Source organism: Pteropus vampyrus, unplaced genomic scaffold (assembly GCF_000151845.1).
Source record: "Pteropus vampyrus isolate Shadow unplaced genomic scaffold, Pvam_2.0 Scaffold307, whole genome shotgun sequence".
Taxonomy (NCBI): domain Eukaryota; kingdom Metazoa; phylum Chordata; class Mammalia; order Chiroptera; family Pteropodidae; genus Pteropus; species Pteropus vampyrus.
In genome coordinates, this window is record NW_011889088.1 from 2,101,250 (window position 1) to 2,121,175 (window position 19,926).

General features: G+C 32.3%; 1 protein-coding gene and 1 pseudogene across 4 annotated transcripts in view; one reads left to right on the forward strand and one right to left on the reverse strand.

The window, feature by feature from the left end:
- The window catches only part of USP47 (ubiquitin specific peptidase 47), a 100,627-nt gene that overhangs the window by 70,693 nt on the left and 10,008 nt on the right, over window positions 1-19,926 (forward strand). For 3 of the 4 annotated variants that reach the window (XM_011377261.2, XM_011377262.2, XM_011377264.2), the window contains 12 exons: window positions 2,147-2,314; window positions 4,061-4,192; window positions 4,639-4,715; window positions 5,291-5,346; window positions 7,656-7,768; window positions 8,494-8,598; window positions 10,892-11,099; window positions 11,774-11,889; window positions 12,322-12,441; window positions 14,516-15,293; window positions 19,016-19,191; window positions 19,514-19,594. In XM_011377261.2, the coding sequence (XP_011375563.1) occupies window positions 2,147-2,314; window positions 4,061-4,192; window positions 4,639-4,715; window positions 5,291-5,346; window positions 7,656-7,768; window positions 8,494-8,598; window positions 10,892-11,099; window positions 11,774-11,889; window positions 12,322-12,441; window positions 14,516-15,293; window positions 19,016-19,191; window positions 19,514-19,594 (2,130 nt within the window). The remainder of the gene's footprint in view (window positions 1-2,146; window positions 2,315-4,060; window positions 4,193-4,638; window positions 4,716-5,290; window positions 5,347-7,655; window positions 7,769-8,493; window positions 8,599-10,891; window positions 11,100-11,773; window positions 11,890-12,321; window positions 12,442-14,515; window positions 15,294-19,015; window positions 19,192-19,513; window positions 19,595-19,926) is intronic. The other variant, XM_023521603.1, reaches the window with a different exon arrangement.
- LOC111730334 lies at window positions 6,934-7,052 on the reverse strand (annotated as a pseudogene).

Below are 19,926 nucleotides of genomic sequence, written 5' to 3' on the forward strand. Positions count from 1 at the left end.
GGTAACTGATGTTATTTAGAGTGTTTTCTTGATGGAAGCTTTTCCTTTCCTTATTTTCTAATGCCAAGTTTTATAAAAAGAACTAACTTTGTATAAGCTTTTCCTGTCCACCATAAATTATATTTCATTTATTCTCGCTTGGTCAAAGTAACTTATGATATTCCTTGAAAAGACAAAAAGGATCTGAAACTTTGGAATTATTTCTTTAATTTGAGTGATAATCTTATGTTTCATAACTTTCTCAGTTATCGAAACAAACCAATCTAAAGGTGGGCTGCCCTTTGTGGTACATCATAAACAAAGAACAAATACATAATGAATATGAACAAGCAAAAAGGATGGCCTTAATTTCTTATATTTGTCTTAGTGTCTTTTTCAAGGATTAAGATTTCTGGGTTGTTCTCACATAAGGTTTGCCTGCTCTGAAATTGGATAGGTTAGAAAGATAGAAAAGAAAAGTATTTTGCCTTTTTTCCTTTTCTAATTTTTTTAAAATTAAAATTTTATTTAAGTAGTTTGAGGATGGGACTTTGAAGTACACAGATAAAGCTCATCAATTTCTTCCACTCATTGACCTCCCAAATTCTTTAGGTTCCTCTTTCCTTATCCAATAAAAGATTCATAATGTCCCACTCTATTCTTTTGAAAATGCTTATAATTTCATTATGAGGAATATTTATAATTAACGTAGTTGTTTCAGAGTGATAGATGCATATTCTCAAAACTTTAATGAAGCATTTTTTTTTCTGATTGGAACTGATTACTATAAGTTATAAAAATGCCTTTTCCCAGAAGCTCAAAAATAATTTTAAATATTCATCAAGTTTATTTAATGTATAGAAGAGCAATCTTTCTGGAGCCTCACTTTCTTTCTTTGTAAAGTAAGGATGATAATTAGTTTTATAGGTTTTTAAGAAGAGTGTTCCTTAGATAAAGTAGATGTTCATTGAATGGTACCTGTGACCAAGTAACGTATTGAAAGGTTTAATTTAAAATAATATCTCAAACTCTTGTGCTTAAGCTAAGAAATCTACCTAAAGTATACCAAACTTTCAAAGGAGATATAATCTTTGTAGGATTCTTACTCAAACAGAGATCAATGTTAGATCAGTCTTCTGTATATTCCTAATATATTTGTTGTAAAGGGAAATCTTTTCCAAAGGAAGGAAACCTAGAAATAAAGTTTGGCAGGAACTTTTAGGAATTCTAAGTTCATTTCTTGGGAGAAGAGATGTTCTGGCTTAGTTAAAGAAGTTAAAGAAATGCTCTTTTGGGGCTTAGTGTAGAGTTCTAAAGTTGGTTTTCACTTCCATTTTCCCTTGAACCAAACTTTCTCGAAGAATGAGGACTTTGTGTTAGATGCAGTCCCTACAGCAAAGTTCTTGGCAAACAAGCAGTCAGTGCTTATTTTATATTGCTTGGTTAATTCAGGAGCTTCTATTGCAATGCCTTAGAGAAAAATTCTTAAGTTATTTAAATAAAAACATTTTTAGATATGTATATAAAGTATTAAAGGAAAAGGGAAAGAGTTGTTTGAGGATTTCTAAAAAGTAGATTACTTCCATTTAAATTTGCATAAAAGAGATTTAAAAATCATAAGAGCATTGAAAAGTATGATTCTTGTTACATTTTCACCTCCAAACACTTGACTATAAAATTCTTGAGAATAGATACAATGTCTTGTTTTTCTTTCTAATTGTCTATAATTGCCTAGCACAGTGATAAACTGAACTGAATTTTTTATTCATGAAAAGATGATAGTCTTTTGGAATTTGAGAACAAAAAAAAGCTCATTTGGTACCTTAGGTTCTCTGCTTTTGTGGATTTAGGTGAAAGAAATGATCATTTTATATTGTTACTTTGCAGTTGTAAACAAATGGGGTTTAATAAATTCTGAATCAGTAATTTGTTGTATTAGAATTTTAAGGACATTAATAGAAATACGTTTAAAATATGCTTTTTTGTTTTATTTTTATTTAAAGCCTCACTTTTTAAGAGAAACTAAATTTACTTAAAGTAAAATAAGTATTAATAATAGCTTAAATTTTATGTGATGAGGTTAACAGCATATAAATAAAAAGTTTTACTTAGTATATATTTTCCCTTTATTTACGTTATAATTGTAAGATAATTATGTTTTATTAAGAAATCTCCTCAGACTGAAAGTTGCACTGACAGTGGAGCAGAAAATGAAGGCAGTTGTCACAGTGATCAAATGAGCAATGATTTCTCCAATGATGATGGTGTTGATGAAGGGATCTGCCTCGAAAGCAATAGTGGGACTGAAAAGCTTTCAAAACCTGGTCTTGAAAAGGTAAGGTACTTTTTATAGTTTGTGGTTTTTAACTGAGAGAATAATGTAATCTCTGAGCTGCTATATATAACTATATCTGCATGACTGATTAAGTTATTTTTAAAAGAAGTTTAATTTTTGAATGTTAAGACTTTTTAAGGTATTGTTTTTTATGTATTTATGTGCTCATAATTAAACTTTGGAAAAACTTCTTACAGATGGGGTCATTAATTTCTGGGAGGCCGAACTGTAATTATGTAAGCAAGCTAGGCTGTGGTATGGAAAGGGTCTAGTAGTTAGACTTCTGCCTTTAAAATTGCAGTAAGCCTCTAAATCTTATATCTTACCAGTTTTCCCATATAGCAGAATGAAAACATTAGACTAGAACTTTTGATTTTGAAAATTTTGGCTATGGAACCTTTTATGAAACAGTTAATAATTGAACAGATCTTTTAGAAGTAGGGGAAAGACAAAGCCTTCAGTCTTCTTCCTCTCCCCTACACCCCACCCATGATAGCCCTTAAGGCACTTCAAAAAATGATATAGGTCCATGGATTATAATTTTAAAACTACGAAACTGGATATTCTGTAGAATAGAATATTTTTTATCGCCGTGTCAATGAGTTTTAACATTTTATCAAACCATTTCTTTCACTAGCTCAGGTCTTACAGAGTCACATTATATAATTGAGAATAGCATTTCACTTGCGAAAATATTTTTAGACCAAGACCATTATTCTCACCACTATTGCTACTGCCCTTTACTTTTTAAAATTATCTGTTTCTTTTAGGAAGATAATTGAGTGTGAATGCTATGAAATAAATAACGTAAGGAATGCATTATAACTTAGTATAAAGAACATTGCATTCAAGCAAGGGTTGGCACACTTTAGCTCAGGAGTAAAGTTCAACCCTGTGCCTGTTTTTCTGCCTAGACAATATGTCTCTTTCCTTGTCTTATTACAATACTGATAGGACTTCTCTTACGATGTTAAGTAGGAGTGGTGAGAAGACATTCTTGCCTTGTTTCTGGTCTCGTGAGGGAAGTGTTCAGTCTCATCTTTAGGTATGATGTTGGTTCTAGGTTTATTATAGATATTCTTTATCGAGTTGAGGAGGTTCCCCTCTTCCCAGTTCATTGAGAGTTTTCATCATGAATAGGTATTGGATTTTGTCAAATGCTTCTAGTGAGTTAGTTGATATGATCATGTAATTTTTCTTGTTTAACCTGGATTACATAGATTGGTTTTCTACTGTTGAACCAGCTTCACATACCTGAGAGATGTCAAATCAATAGATCACTCTATCACAGATATTACATAAATACATTAAAAGATATTCCAAATCATTATATCCCTAGCTCCTCTGTATAAGAAGTAGAATCTTATTTGAATAAAAAACAATGTTATTTGGGATTTCTTGATCTTGACTGCTCGTATCAGAACAGTCTTGTATTTGCACCTGCTTCTAAAATTTCAGACTACTATTTTCTTTTTTACATAAACAAATAAATTTATATTTCAGATATGCATAGTTCCAGAGGTTTAGCTTAGTTAAAATGTGAAGGGAATACAATGAATGAAACTTGTGAAACTTGTGTCATATAAAATTATGCGGTGACTTGCTATTTTAATTATCTTAAAGTTAACCTATAATAAATATATAGAACAACTAACTTGTAACCACTGTGTATTAATAGAGAATAGAAACTACAAATAAAGGTTTTGTGTTTCTCTCCTTCTGAGTTACTTTTATTTTTTCCCTTAGAATTCCTTGATCTATGAGCTCTTCTCCGTTATGGTTCATTCAGGGAGTGCTGCTGGTGGTCATTATTATGCTTGTATAAAGTCATTCAGTGATGAGCAGTGGTACAGCTTCAATGATCAACATGTCAGCAGGGTAAGGAGGGGTTTTTTAAGGTTATTATTCTAAAAGACAAGAGTAGAGATGTTTCTGTCAATAGCAGGGTTTATTGAAATGGGAGCTTGAATGTGTCCAGCGAAGCATTTTAAGGCATACCAAATCAGTCTTTTGTTTTTGCATTCAGTAAATTTCCTGCTGTGTTTTTTGTTGTTATTTCTTGGTTGTGTTGTGTTGTGTCATGTCGAGTCGTGTTTGGAGCTTGCTGTTTCCAGAGATAGACTCCCAAATTTTTCTTGCCCTTAGCCTTCATGTGGCACTAGAACTGATTGGTTGGTAGCAGCCACCGATTATGATTAAGTTTTGTGAATTGGTTATCTGTGTGCTTTATTTAACTCTGAAGTTAAAAATTGGGTTACATATTGACATCAAAGTAATGGTGTTATAGATTTTACCAAAAAGTAAATAGTGTAACAATTTTTTAGATAACACAAGAGGACATTAAGAAAACTCATGGTGGATCTTCAGGAAGCAGAGGATATTATTCCAGTGCTTTTGCAAGGTAAATAACTTCCTAATTTTTAGTGTTTATAAATTAGAATTAATTATACCTTCTTAACGGTTTTTACCATTAAAAAGATTTAACCCAAAGGTCAGCAAACTTATTAACCCATGAGCCAAATCCAGCCCGCTTCCAGTTTTTGGAAATAGCATTTTATTGAAACAACACTCTACTTATTTGTTTAAATATTGTATGTGGATCTTGTCCCACTATAGCAACATTAATTACAACACAGATCACATGGCCTGTGAAATCTTAAGACTTTTACTATGTGGCCCTTCCAGAAAAAATTTGCCGACTCCTGACTTAATCGTAGTTATTATTCCAGGACAGTGGTTTTTTGAAGACTTTACTATATTACCAAAAGGAGTTATGGAATCTTCTCATAACTGTGTCCATAAAAGCATAGTAGATTTTATTTTCTTAGATGTTGAACCTCTCCAAAAACAGTTATATGATTTTTTAATTGTTTAAAACAACAGAAAACTATTATTTTAAATACATGATTGATGCTAGAAAATGGAATCTTTACAATCTACTTTTTGACCCATTAATCTTTTTCATATTTTTACTAGCTCCACAAATGCATATATGCTGATATATAGACTGAAGGATCCAGCAAGAAATGCAAGTATGTTAACATATAATTATTTGATTTTAATCTGTATTTTAAACTAATTTCTTTTGCAAGTTTTATAAACCCAGATAATCATTTTTAAATGTTAGGACAATTAAGTTGTTTTAATGCATAGAAGAATTAATTGTAATTACTGTTATGAGATGATACCAACTGGTAAAAACACTTGAAAAAAATTGAACCGTTTTTTAATACACTAAGGGAAAAAAACATATTCTACATTAAATAAACTAGATGTTTATTTGCAGTAAGGCTGTATTATATGTAGCTTGGTTCAGTGATGACAACCACCAGACCTGTGTAGCAGTCATAACTCACTAGCCGCATGTCCCAGACCAAGTTTTTTAACTTTTCTCTTACTTTCCACATCTGTAAAATAGGAATAATTATAGTATTTTATAGGGCTGTTACAAAAAAATTAACATTTTAAGCATTCAACATCAGGTCTAATACATTGTAAAAACTCAAATTTATTATTGCTTTTTTTTTATTACAAGTGTTTTGGGGATTTTAATATCTAAATGCTTTGAATGGGGACATAGATTAGGTAAACGTCCCACTTACCACTCTCGAAATGTTCTTAAGAACTAGAGTTAAATATCTTTATTTGCTTAAAAAGCAAGTGAAGTTTTATGAGTCTAAAATGCATCCTTTATTTTTTTTATTTATGTATTTTTGTAATTACTTTTGAGAATCACAGTCCGTTTTTACATGCTAACTCTGATTCTGAAGTAGTATTGCTAATGGGTGGGTGTGTGTGTGTGTGTGTGTGTGTACATACAGAGTATACAGAGATGATGTGTTTGCTTATAATCTTTTCATAATTAAAATAGTAGAACCACTGTCATTGATTTTTAACATTTTCCCTTTGTTTAGAAACTACCATGCTATGAGTAAGTCTGTTTTAAGCAGTATACTATTTTTGTTTACATTTTTGTAAACCCTCATTAGATTGTGAATTCAGTTGATGCAAGAGTTAGGACTTATTTATCTTTTCACCAACAGTATAGTCCCAGGTCTGTCATATAGTGGCTTTTTAATAATTTACTGTGTAATTAATGAAAAATAAAGGAAATTATAAGTCATTTAGAACAGATTTCAGAGGAGCAGTAATCATTCTTACTTTACAGTTAAAGAAACTGTAATTCAAAGAGTAACTTGTTCAATGTCATAGCTATCTGGAGGCAGAGCCAGAATTGTAGTTCATATGTCCTTCTCTATGGCATCCAGCATTCCAGATTATTTCCACTACAGCAATAATTCAGCTTTCCTTTATTTACTCCCCAACTCTAGTTTTGTGATGAAGCACCAGAGGGCGCCATATGTATCACATGGAATATTTTTGGAATTAAAGCTCATTTCTAAAATTTTTACTTTCCATAGAGGCATGATATTTTTAAATAAATAAATCGTCCTCCCTGTTTAATGCCGAATAATCACTGGCTTTATTAAACAGTGTCATAATCTCATATTGCCACTTTTATTTATTTTTTATTTTTTTAGGCAAGGCAACCCTTGGTTGACCTCACAGATTACAAGGACTTTGTCAGCTTACAATCACTTATTTTTTTCTTTTTTTTACGCCTACAGCATATGGTCTTCCTAGGTGGTCTCCCATCCAAGTACTAACCAGGCCCAACTCCACTTAGCTTCCGAGATCAGACGGGATCAGGCTTGTTCAGGGTGGCATGGCTGTAGACCATATTGCTACTTTTAGTACTTTGAGTTACTCATGAAGTTTTTGAAGGCAGCAAAAAGACTACTTTGAGACAAAGAAAAGATAATTGTATTAATGAATAATAATAAAGAATAGCAAATAATAATAGCAAACAAATAAACAAATAATAGTAGCAGGAGCAATAGCATTTATTACATTTTATTATATCCTAGGCAATAACTGTGGAGTAGGTGCTGGTAATTAACTGAAGAAACCAAGATCTGGAGAATTTGATGGTGACAGCACTATTTGAAATCAGAAATTATTTTATTTCCAAATTTCAGAGAAACTTTTTTATGCTAAAAATCTTAATCTACCTATATACTAGAGTTTCCTGGAGCCAAGAGCTATTATGGATAAATATATGGCTTTTTAAAATATGAGACCTGACCACATGTCATTATCAACTGCCTCTTTTACCCTTGCCTGGAAAAAGTTCATGTCCAAGTTGAGAGATTTGTGTAATTGAGATATTTTGATGAGAGCTATAGTAGAAGTATATGCTATGGGAACATAGTAGAACAAAATTAAATAAAGGAAGCTCAATTTCAGTGACAGTGTCTTATTCTGTTGTTATTATTAATAGAATTTCTAGAAGTAGATGAATATCCAGAACATATTAAAAACTTGGTTCAGAGAGAGAGAGAATTGGAAGAACAAGAAAAGAGGCAACGAGAAATCGAGCGCAATACATGCAAGGTTAGATTTCATAATTTTACTTTTAATTAACGTGCTATTGAAGGTTGCTTAACTGTGTAGTTCTCATAACTAACTCATTGGGTTGATTCTGTAGACAGTTACAGTATCTTGATCATTAGGCAGGGTAACCAACTATATTACTGAGGTAAAATGGTTTTATTTTATGCATAAAAAAACACGTGTAGCGATAATACTCAGTGTTGTTGGGGTTACAATGAGATGAACATTGTCACATTCTGCTACTGTGTTCAAGAAGAATAAATTTGTGAAACCTTTCTGCACAGAAATTGAGTGGAATTTATTAAGAGCCTTAAGCAAATTGATATTCTTTTACATATAATTCTCTTAAGGAAATATTACCTGACAAGATAATTACAGATGCTATAAAATTTTGACTGCAAGGACATTCATCACAGTATTTTCCAAACTAGGAAAAAGTTGGAAACAACTTGAATGTATATTAGTAGAGGAATGATTATATAAATTATAATATATGCTTATAAAGAAACATACAGTCGTTACAATTGATGTTTCTGAATTTTTTTTATAACATGAGATATAGTCATTGAATTATTAAGTGAGAAGAATAGACACCAGAATGGATGAGCCCAATTATGTTTTTTAAAAATTATAACATTTGACTTAGGAAAAAAATGCTTTCTATAAAGGTATTAAGCTTTAACTCATGACCTGCCGAGTTAATGATCCTGTTTTGCAATTTCTAGATAAAATTATTCTGTTTGCATCCTGTGAAACAAGTAATGATGGAAAATAAGTTGGAGGTTCATAAGGATAAGACATTAAAAGAAGCAGTAGAAATGGCTTACAAGGTATGTTTAATTGCACCATTGGCATTTCATTATTGATATCTTAGACAACAGTACCTAATGTATTTCCCAAAGTTTTCATTTCAGTCAATAGCAATAGAAGCACTTGCAGTAACTTTGATAGCCCATTTAAGTCATATATCTTTTAAAGAGTGTAGTTTATACCTCTTTTTTGGAACATACTCAGTTGATTTTGAAAAACTGTGCAAATATTTTATTGTTTAGATGTTTTAAAGTAAATCAGTAGTATATTGAGATTATTTTTTCTGAGAGTTTAACCATGAGAAGGAGACAGCCAAAAAGTTGGGAAAGAATATTTTAAGTAGAGGTAATAGCATGTGTAAAAACTGAGGTGAGGAAGTACTTGGCATGATCAAGAAACTGATAAAAAGGGCATTATGTTTAGATTGTCTTGAATGAGAATAGAATAGTGTAAAATGAAATTAGAGACTTTGTAAGAATAGAAGTTTGCATTTTTATTCTAAGAATTATTAGAATAAAAATTATTAGTGCATGTAGAAAGGCAAATAGGATGAAGTTGTTTTGTGAGATTTGCTTATCAACTAATGACTTACTGATCAAATTATGCAGTATTTTGTGCATTCTGAATTTTTTAAAGTTTTTTTTATTATGCATTGAAATTAGGAAAAAAAAAAATAGAAAGGCAAATAGGGAAGCATCCTTTAACCAGATTTTTCTAAATAGTCATCTGTGATACTTAAATGTTTTCTTTTCCATATAAAGTTTAACATCATCTGACTGAAATTAAACAGTCGTTACCTAGAGAAAAAATTACTTACTGCATCACTTCATTTATAATTATATATAAAACCAATGGTAGAACTAGAAATAGTATACAAGATAGCTGACATTGTTTCTCAAAGTGTGATCCAGCATAACTTGCACCAGAATCACATTCCTGTTTAAAAAAAAAAAATAATTCCTGCAAATGAATCTGAATTTCTGTGTTGGTGCCTGGGAATATGCCTTTTAAACAAGTATCTCAGGTGATTTTTAAGCATACTAAAGTTTGAGACCCACTTTATATTAGGTAACTGGTCTTTCATAGCATTTATCAGTATTGAAAATTTACATTGTGTGACTATTTTAATTAATGTCACTGTCTCTCACTAAACTGTAAGCACTTATAAGGGTGAAGAGTGTTCTTGTTTTGCTCACAATTGCATTTCCTATACTTTTGCCTAGTATATAGGAGAGTCAAAATTGGATAGGTGTGTGAATGAGTAAAGAAATGAACAAACAATAAAATGGATGAGTGGCACTGGATTCACCTAATTAAAGTAAAAATCCTTTAAACATGATGGTAAACTGCAAGCATCATCTTATGCAAAGCCATAGGGAAACCAAATGAGACTAAAATGGAAAAAATGTCTTAACAGTTTTACACAGTAATAAAGGTAGTTTATATTCCATCAGTTTTCAATGCAGAAAGAAAAGAATATTGTCTTAAAAAGTAAAAGTTCACAAATATAAAGAGTCAAATGGAACAGAGAAATAAATCAGTCTTATGTACCAAGAACAGAGCTCATCTTTGGGAACAAAAGTAGGGTTGGTAGAGGTCACTGGGGATACACAAAGGCTTAAACGTTTTTCTTTAAAGCCACAATCACGAACCTTAAATAAAAATTAAATACTTCTGAGCAATCCTACTGTTTCTTCAGGAAGTTCATTTCCAATTGAAGAGATATTGCATCTAGGGTATGCCAGCTATTAGTGACATAGGCTAAAGGGAAATTTTATGATAGTGATTCCTGTGCCCTGAACTGTAGGTATTCTGCAGGCTGATCTTGAAGGGCATAATCCACAAAGAGGAATGGGGAAGCACTTGAGAGACATAGAAGATACAGCCTTTTTGATGGCTCTATGAGGCATGATGTCTTCCTGTACTTAGGAAGATAGTTACTAGGTACATGTTACCAGTTCTTCCCAAAACTGGGTTAAAAAAACAAAAGATGCATATTCTGGTTGGTTGTTTTCCTCTTATGTTTCTAGCTTAGTGATTACAGAGCAATAGCTTGTAATACATTGATTTTGAGTTCATCTGAAGTTTAGAATGTTAACTTTTTAAAAATGAAAAATGTCTTTAAAATGTATTAGTGCATACATTGTATGATTTGAGAGATAATTAAATATGGTTATGTAAAAATAGCATTTAAATTGTGCCTTTAACTTTGATGTCTTGAGCTTTGATGCATATCATAAACATGGATTTTATTGTTTGTTCAAACACATAAGACTAAAATATATATCGCTCCCCACCGTCATTTTCTTTTAGATGATGGATTTAGAAGAGGTAATACCCGTGGATTGCTGTCGCCTTGTTAAATATGATGAGTTTCATGATTATCTTGAAAGATCATATGAAGGAGAAGAAGATACACCAATGGGACTTCTACTAGGTGGAGTTAAGTCAACATACATGTTTGATCTGCTGTTGGAGACAAGAAAACCTGATCAAGTTTTTCAGTCTTATAAACCTGGAGGTAAGGAATTTTATAGTATTTTGAGTAGTGTTGGGCTTAAGATTCTTATAAAGTTTCTTGTTTATAGAAATGAATTTCATTTTAATTTTTTATATGTTCTTAAAATATAGAATAATTTTGATAGGTTGGGAAGTAATCAGCATTAAGTTTGGAATTAGGTTCTAGATTGCTTTCAAAGAGCTATATACAAGATTTAAAAAAAAAAGCAATAAAACTTTTAGCTTATAGTGTGTTCAGTGAAAATTTTCTTCTTCAGTATTGAATCATTCTTCCTTCCCCTACCCCCATTTATAAAGAAGATCCTCAGCCAAAAAAATTATATTCCTATAGAACCTGTTTCTCAAAATCTCCTTGAAGAGGTGGTTTCATAATACATCACTTCCAGCAATTTTTCTTTTTCTCCATCCTCTCCATATCTGCAGGTCCCAGGGACATCAACTTTTTCTGTTTTTATTAAATCTCAGTTCCATTTATATATGTTTGTTTGTAATGCAATGAATTGTGAAAGAGAAATTTTAACATGTATTATACATGTATAACATTCATCTACCATCTTGATAATTAGAAAAAGTGTTACCTTTGCTGTCTTTTAGAAACGCATTAAGAATGCTCATGTGAAATACATTTTGAGAAATAACCTCCAGTTATGTTTTTATGTTTTTCAAATGTGACAGAAGTTATGGTGAAAGTTCATGTTGTTGATCTAAAGGCAGAATCTGTAGCTGCTCCTATCACTGTTCGTGCTTACTTAAATCAAACAGTTACAGAGTTCAAACAACTTATATCAAAGGTAAGTCTTAAAATTGGTCAGTTAATATTTTTGAGTGCTCTGTACAAAGCACTGTGTGATAGTTATGAGTAAGATACAGGAATTAATATTTACTTCAAGGAGCCAATATTTTAGCTAGGAAACAACTATAGTTAGAGAAGGACGCTTCAAAAAGAAGAAACAGATTGACAAAAGTGTAGATGTAAGAAGGTGTGAGGCAAGTTGACATAACAGTGCCATGTGTGTTTGGCTGGATCATTGTAAAATACATGCCTGGAAATATAAATTCAGTTCTTATTTAAATAGTAAACACAGAAGTTTGGGCTCTATTTAATAGGTAAGCAATAGGAGGTAGGTTTTTTGTTTTTCTAAATAAGGCAGTGATATGATGAGCTCTGCTGTAGAATGATATTCTTGAAAGAGTACTTTTTTATTAAATTATTTTCATTTTAGGCCATCCATTTACCTGCTGAAACAATGAGAATAGTGCTGGAACGCTGCTACAATGATTTGCGTCTTCTTACTGTGCCCAGTAAAACCCTGAAAGCTGAAGGTTTCTTTAGAAGTAATAAGGTATCTCTTTTATTTTTTCATTACTATTTTCTATGCTGGTAATAGTAAGTGAAATTAAGTTTAATATTGTAAGCCCAGCTTCTAGAACTTATCCATCATCTGTCTGTAATTAACTTTTTAAATTTTCACATCCTCTCAGTAATTACTTTCCTCTGAAGCTTTGAAGTCTGGTCAGATCTGGCTTCTTTCTGTCCTCCGAATCAGTCTTGCTGGGCTCCTCTTTGCCTTGTTCATGAGATACCCACACCTGGAATGTTCTTTCCACTCTTTCTACATTTTTTTCAAGCCCCAGATTTGTCCTACCTCTTTGGTGAAACCTTCATGACTATTTCCACAGTGGTTATGTTCTTTGAATTTTATTCATTTTTGAGCTTCTCCCATAAAGTCATTCTTCATGGTAAAAGTCAAGGGCATACTAGGTATAGAGAATATTATCATCTTGGTTTCACCCAACATTATTCCCTTTGCCTACTCATTTATCTCTTTATTAAAAAAGGGGAAAGTTCATCTTGCTCTTTTTGTTTCCTCTATAGATATTATCAGGTGTTTCATCATTTATCATTTTTCCTGTGTGTTTGTTCCTAGTGCCATTGGTTTACTCTGGATAAATTGCATCCAAAATTTTCCTTCTTTGCCATCTTTTATTTATCGACTTTTCTAGTCTCATTCACCTTAGTGCCTTCTACTCTTTTATCTCATTTAACCATTTTTAGTATTGTTTTATTAATCCTAATGTGTAATTTTTATTTACATCTATTTTCTTCTAATACTTTTGTGTGGTGTATGTATTTAACATTAAAATCTCTAATCCATCTACGGTCGTGCTACCCTGAACAAGCCCAATGTCTTCTGATGTCAGAAGCTAAGCAGGGTCAGCTTGGTTACTACTTGAATGGGAGATAACCTAGGAAGACTAGGTGGTGTAGGCATAAAAAATAAAAAAATAAGAGATTGTAAACTGACATGTCGTTGCAATCTGTGAGGTCAACCAAGGGTTGCCTCACCTAAATAAATAAATGAAATAAAAAATAAAAAAATAAAATCTCTAATCCACCTTAATACTGCTTTAGTGGGAGAGAGCTAACTTTATATTTTTCTCCAAATGGTTAGTTATTAGTCCTGATATGTAATATTTGTTGAATAATAGTTATCTTTTTATACCAAACTCAAAATGCTACTCATAATTGTCAAATTTATGTATATGCATTTCATTTTGTAAACTTTATTATGGAAAATTTCAAACATATGGAAATGGAGAGTAGTATAATGAACTCCCATGTACTCATCACCCAACTTATACAATTATCAACTCTTGTTTCATCTATATTCAACCACCTACGTACCCCAAATTATTTGAAAAATATCCCTAGTGTCATATCATTTCATCTGTAAGTGATCTGAATATGTATCTCTAAAAGATGAGAACTCTTTTTAAAAACATAACTATAATTACATTATTACACCTAAAAAATTAATAGAAATGCCTTAATATCAGCCAATATCTAGTCAGTGTTCATATTTCCCTGACTATCTTATAAAATTTTTTCCAATAGGATTGTCTGTTCAGATCAGGATCCAAATAAAGTCTATAATGTATCCCTCAAGTCTGTTTTAATCTAACGATTCTTCTATGTTTTTTGTTTCCTTGCACTTAATTTGTTATAGAATCAAATCATTTGTCCAGTAGATTTTTTTCTATAATTTGGATTTTGGTGTTACATTCCCAAGATGTCATTGTACATATTCGTCTAGCTATATTCTTGCTAAGCTTTGATTTTCTAAAGAGCAAGATATGGAATACAAAAATTTTCTGAAAATGGACAGCCCAATAAGAAATCTGCGTGTGAATGTGTGTGTGTTCCATCTATGTTAGCACAGTTTTATGACTAATTAAAGACATAGGAGAATATGAATTATTTTGTTTAGTCTCTAAAAACAATGTATATATTCTTTAAAAACATCATTTCAAATTTTATAACTTATGTACTGTCTGGTATTGATGTGATATTATTCTTACGAATAAGAATGTCACTAAAATTAATGATGCAGTATAACTCTTTGACTTACTATTTAGGTGTTTGTTGAAAGTTCTGAGACTTCGGATTACCAGATGGTTTTTACAGATTCTCATTTGTGGAAACTCCTGGATCGGCATGCAAATACAATCCGATTATTTGTTTTGTTACCTGAACAATCTCCAGGATCTTATTCCAAAAGGACAGCATACCAGAAAGCTGGGGGTGATTCTGGTAATGTGGATGATGATTGTGAAAGAGTCAAAGGACCTGTGGGGAACCTAAAGTCAGTGGAAGCTATTCTAGAAGAAAGCACTGAAAAACTGAAAAGCTTGTCACTGCAGCAGCAGCAAGATGGAGATAATGGGGATAGCAGCAAAAGTACTGAGACAAGTGACTTTGAAAACATTGAATCACCTCTCAATGAGAGGGACTCTTCAGCATCAGTAGATAATAGAGAACTTGAACAGCAAATTCAGACTTCTGATCCTGAAAATTTTCAGTCCGAAGAACGATCAGACTCAGATGTGAATAATGACAGGAGTACAAGTTCAGTGGACAGTGATATACTTAGCTCCAGTCATAGCAGTGATACATTGTGCAATGCAGATAATGCTCAGATCCCTTTGGCTAATGGACTTGACTCTCATAGCATCACAAGTAGTAGAAGAACTAAAGTAAATGAAGGGAAAAAAGAGACATGGGATACAGCAGAAGAAGACTCTGGAACTGATAGTGAATATGATGAGAGTGGCAAGAGTAGGGGAGAAATACAGTACGTGTATTTCAAAGCAGAACCCTATGCTGCAGATGAAGGTTCTGGGGAAGGACATAAATGTATGTATTTAAAAAGACTCCTTGAAACAGCATTGATTTTTTTTTTTTCAGTTTATTTAAATTTGGGGGTAAGAAAAGAATCAGCTCAGAGTTAGGTGCTTTGTTGTAAGACCACCTTAACTTTCTAGATTATAAGACTTCTCTATCACCTTTGCTTTTGTTTTTGATGCAGTTACAGTGAATAGTGTTTTTAGACCTATGCAACACATTGGACCTGTGACAGTAATGTTGTCAGAACGCTGGTGAGATAAGGAAATAATTAATAATTATGATAAAAGTACTAAGTAAAAAATTAAGAAATATTTTAAAAGTAAGTAATATACCAAAAAAAAAAAAAAAAAAGGCCAGACACTGCAGAAAATTCTATATTCAATGCCTAGGAAAATTTTTTATTTGTATATCTTTTCCTTTCCTCCATCCCCCAATGTGCATAACTAACTGAAAAAGTCAGAGAAAGGAAAGGGGTTTTCTAGCTTTAAAAATTTGTCTTTTAAAAGGAAGTGGTAGCTATTATGAAATTAATGTGAAAATTATTTATGAAAAATACATAAATTTGTGTTTATAACTAATTAGGTCCAAATAACACTGGAAACATGTGACATTTATATATCTTGCAGAAACTCAAATGAGAAAATGTGGATTGCTGGGCCAAAATGGAGACAAATTCTATTATAATAATGCTTTAAATTTCTCTGGAGATATTTTTACCTCACAAAGCTCATTAACTTTTCTCATTTAGTTCTCAACAGCTGTGTGAAATTGATGTTGTTAGATACTTCACTGATGAAGAATCTGGCTCACAGGTTAAATAATTTTCCTGAGGTCACACAGCTAGTAGGTCACACTGCTGGGATCAAACTCGGGTATTGTAATCATATGCCCAGTGTGCATTCCTGTACCCCATAGCTGCTACCACTGTTCCTTACATTCCTCACAAATAGTAAAAGAAAATTGGCCAGTAGCTGCTCTGCTTTCTTACTATTCTCAACCCTTCAAGGGCATTGGAGAAATTAAAAATATCTTCTCTTTAGGAAAAGGTTAGAAATTTCTTTCAAGTGGTTTGTGCTGAAAATTTGCATGATAGTCTCAACCTTAAGAAAAATTCATGGCACTTAGAACTATAGTCTGAAGAATCTTATTTCCATCTTAGAATGGTTAATGTAATTTTTTAGAAGCATTCTGCCCATTTTAACCTTATCAGAAATTCATAGTGGGCTAGTTTACTAAAATTCATTGACATAGTAAACATGGTGATGAAGAGAAGCCATTTACTGTAATTTATTTAGGCTTTCAGAAGCCATACAGAAGGCTTGTTTGAAATGAAAAGGTGAAAACCATGGAAAATGCCTTTTCATGTTTAGAGAACTGGCTTAGAGATAGGGAAGTAACGATAATAGCCAGCTGTTTCAGGAGTCTATTGAGACTGGTTCATCACAGCTCGGTGATCTGAAAATAGGTGCCTGGGAAACATGGATGATAGGTAATAGTATAGGTTCTTCAGAGTGATGAAATGGCAAGGTATAATACATACAAAGAATTTGGTAACTGAAGAGTGACAGTCTATGTACAGTAGAGGCAATTCATTAGATAATAACCAAACTACCCTTAAAATAATGGTCTTTAAGCTGTTATAATCCAGGAATTGTTTCAGGGCGTAATATACCTTTCTCTGAAAATACTCTTCCAGGGTGACCTGGAAGAGTTGTAGTCTGCAGGCACTCGGGTATAAACAGGAAGGTAAAGATAATAAAAATGTAGTGCATTCGCCCTGAAATTTCTTTATATAATTTTGGTTACCACTTCATTCAAGAAATAAATAAAAGAAAAAGGAGAACCCTAAAGATACTTTGAAGTTGCACTGTGAAGAGACTAAACTCTTCAGTTTGAAGAGGTAGATAAGAAAAATGGTAAAACTGTAAATTATAGCCTGTCAATTAAGCTAATACTTTTTGTCAGGGCTATGTTAAGCATTTTACATATATTGATCCAAAAATATACTTTGAGCTATAAATACTATTATTTCCATTTATAATAGAGGTAATTGAAGTACAGAGAAGTTAAGAAGTCAGTCACAAAGCTAACATACAAGGAGGAGCCAGGAATTTTTTCAGGCCAGACCATCTAACTTCAGAACCATTTGGTCCTAATCACCATATTGGACTTTATCAATAATCAACAAACGTTTGTGTCTTCCTGTGATACACTATAACGAAAAGTTATGAGCGAAACCAAAATGGCAGTAATAGCTTGTATTTGTATGATGTTTTAGAATTTACTATATGTCGTAACAACAATCAATGAGACTGGTGTAATGAGCCCACAAGGCTTCAAGAGATTGGATAAAGTACCTACAACCATTTATTGGACTAAAGTGGCAAAATAAATCCATCCAGAGGCTTCTGATTTCTAATTAAGTAATTTTTTTCATTACACCTTCTTAAAAAATTAATTTAGTACCTTGCTGGATAGCATAAATAGAGGCTTGTTTTCTAAAAGCTGCATTATTAACATTATGGGGCATTCCTTAAAGCTTAGAAAATTTTTAAAAGTTCATTACCCTGCTTATATTTTCATCTAATTGATACTTAACCACATTTTCTATAATGAAACATTTTATAACCAGGAAAACAGTAAATGAACATTAATTTATTTGAAAAATTACACAGAAAAATTCATCAACTCAAGAGTTAGGATGACCTGAGAACATAAACCAGGAGTGTTTTTAAGATCTCATTCTTGACCTTTGTTGTAAATTTCACAGAAAACCAAGGCCTACCCTAGAGAGAGCCTTAGGGCTGCAGAGGAACCATGAGCCTGAAGTAGCATGGCAGCTCTTATAGCCTGCACTGCCTATTATAAGAGAGACAAATGAATGAAGTTTTTGCCCTTTACTAGAATATAATACAGAGTAAGTAGAAATATTCTAGAAGTGTGCTCATGCGTGCCTTAAAAAATAAAGGACAAAAGATTAAAAGGCATTAGAAAAAAAATAAAGCACATCAAAGATAATTATGTTACAATGCCAAGAGAGCGTAAATTATGAAACTTGGAAGAAGTGGGAGTTCTGATCCATTGAGATACTCTTGTTAAAGGCTAACCACATCTTTATATATTAGTCTTGACTTATTTTTTCTAGTAGGAATACCAGAACAAAATTTATTAATAAAATTTTTGAGGCAATTACTATGCATCTGGCATTGTGCTAAAAGCATGATAACTAATTAACTCATTGAATTCACACTGCAGCACTATAAGGTAGGTGCTGTTGTTATCGCCATTTTTTGAATGAAGGAATGGAGGTATTGGGTTTGGTGGCTTGGCTTGCTTCATGTCAAGGAAGCAGAAGAGATAGGATTGGAAACCAGCCAGAGCCCACACTTTACTGTGTAGAACTAGAAATAAAAAGAATTCCCGGAAGTTTGGTTTTAAATTCAGCAGCCTAGATAGATAGATAGATAGATAGATAGATAGATAGATAGATAGATAGATAGATAGATAGCACTTGACTATCTCAGAACATTTAAAGCTGTTAAATTATACGTATCATATACTCAGTGTCCATATTTTTTGTCATGTTGTATATTAGCTAAAAATCTAATAACTTATTGAAATAGAGCACTTTTTCCTGCTTAGAGTATAATAAAAAGTATATGATCTGTTTTATTTTTACTCTAAGAGATTTCTTTTATATTTTTATTTATGTTTTGTTTTGTTGTGCTTAGGGTTGATGGTGCATGTTGATAAAAGAATTACTCTGGCTGCTTTCAAACAACATTTAGAGCCTTTTGTTGGAGTTCTGTCCTCTCACTTCAAGGTCTTTCGAGTGTATGCCAGCAATCAAGAGTTTGAGAGCGTCCGACTGAATGAGACACTTTCATCATTTTCAGATGACAATAAGGTTGATTAAAATAATTTTGAATAATTAGAGTCTTTTAAATAATTGATATGAGAACATCATGAACTAGATACTCTAAACTGATAATTTTTCTTTGATGTGCATGCAGTGGTTATTTGTTTTTGTGTTTTCCATTCATCTAACAAACACTTATTAAATGTTAACTGTCAGTTACTGTTGCAGGTGCTGGGGAATCAGAGGTAAAAGATATTCTTAAAGAGCCCATAAACTAAAGAACTTTGAAAAACAAACTAAACAATGGGGTGAGAATGGGTTGTTTATTCTACTGAGAAAGTACACCTAAATGAATGTTTTTGATTTATAGATTACAATTAGACTGGGGAGAGCACTTAAAAAAGGAGAATACAGAGTTAAAGTGTACCAGCTTCTAGTCAATGAACAAGAGGTAAGTAATACAAATAAGAGCAAGGGAAGGTCATTTGGGTACTTATTTAAAACATACAGTGCAGAGATTTTATTACTAGTCATTTCTTTTTATCTTTCTAAAGCAGAGGTTGGCACTTTTACTAGGAAATCCTTTAGTTGTGCAGGCCACGCTGCCTCCGTTGTAACTACTTAGTTCTGCCATTGTAGCATGAAAGCTAACATAGACAGTACAATATGAGTGGCTATGTCTCACTAAAATTTTATTTATAAAAACAGGCAGGGGACATGCGTGGCACTCAGGTCATTTTTTGTTGTCCCTCTGCTCTAAAGTGTTATTACAAATGCTGAAGT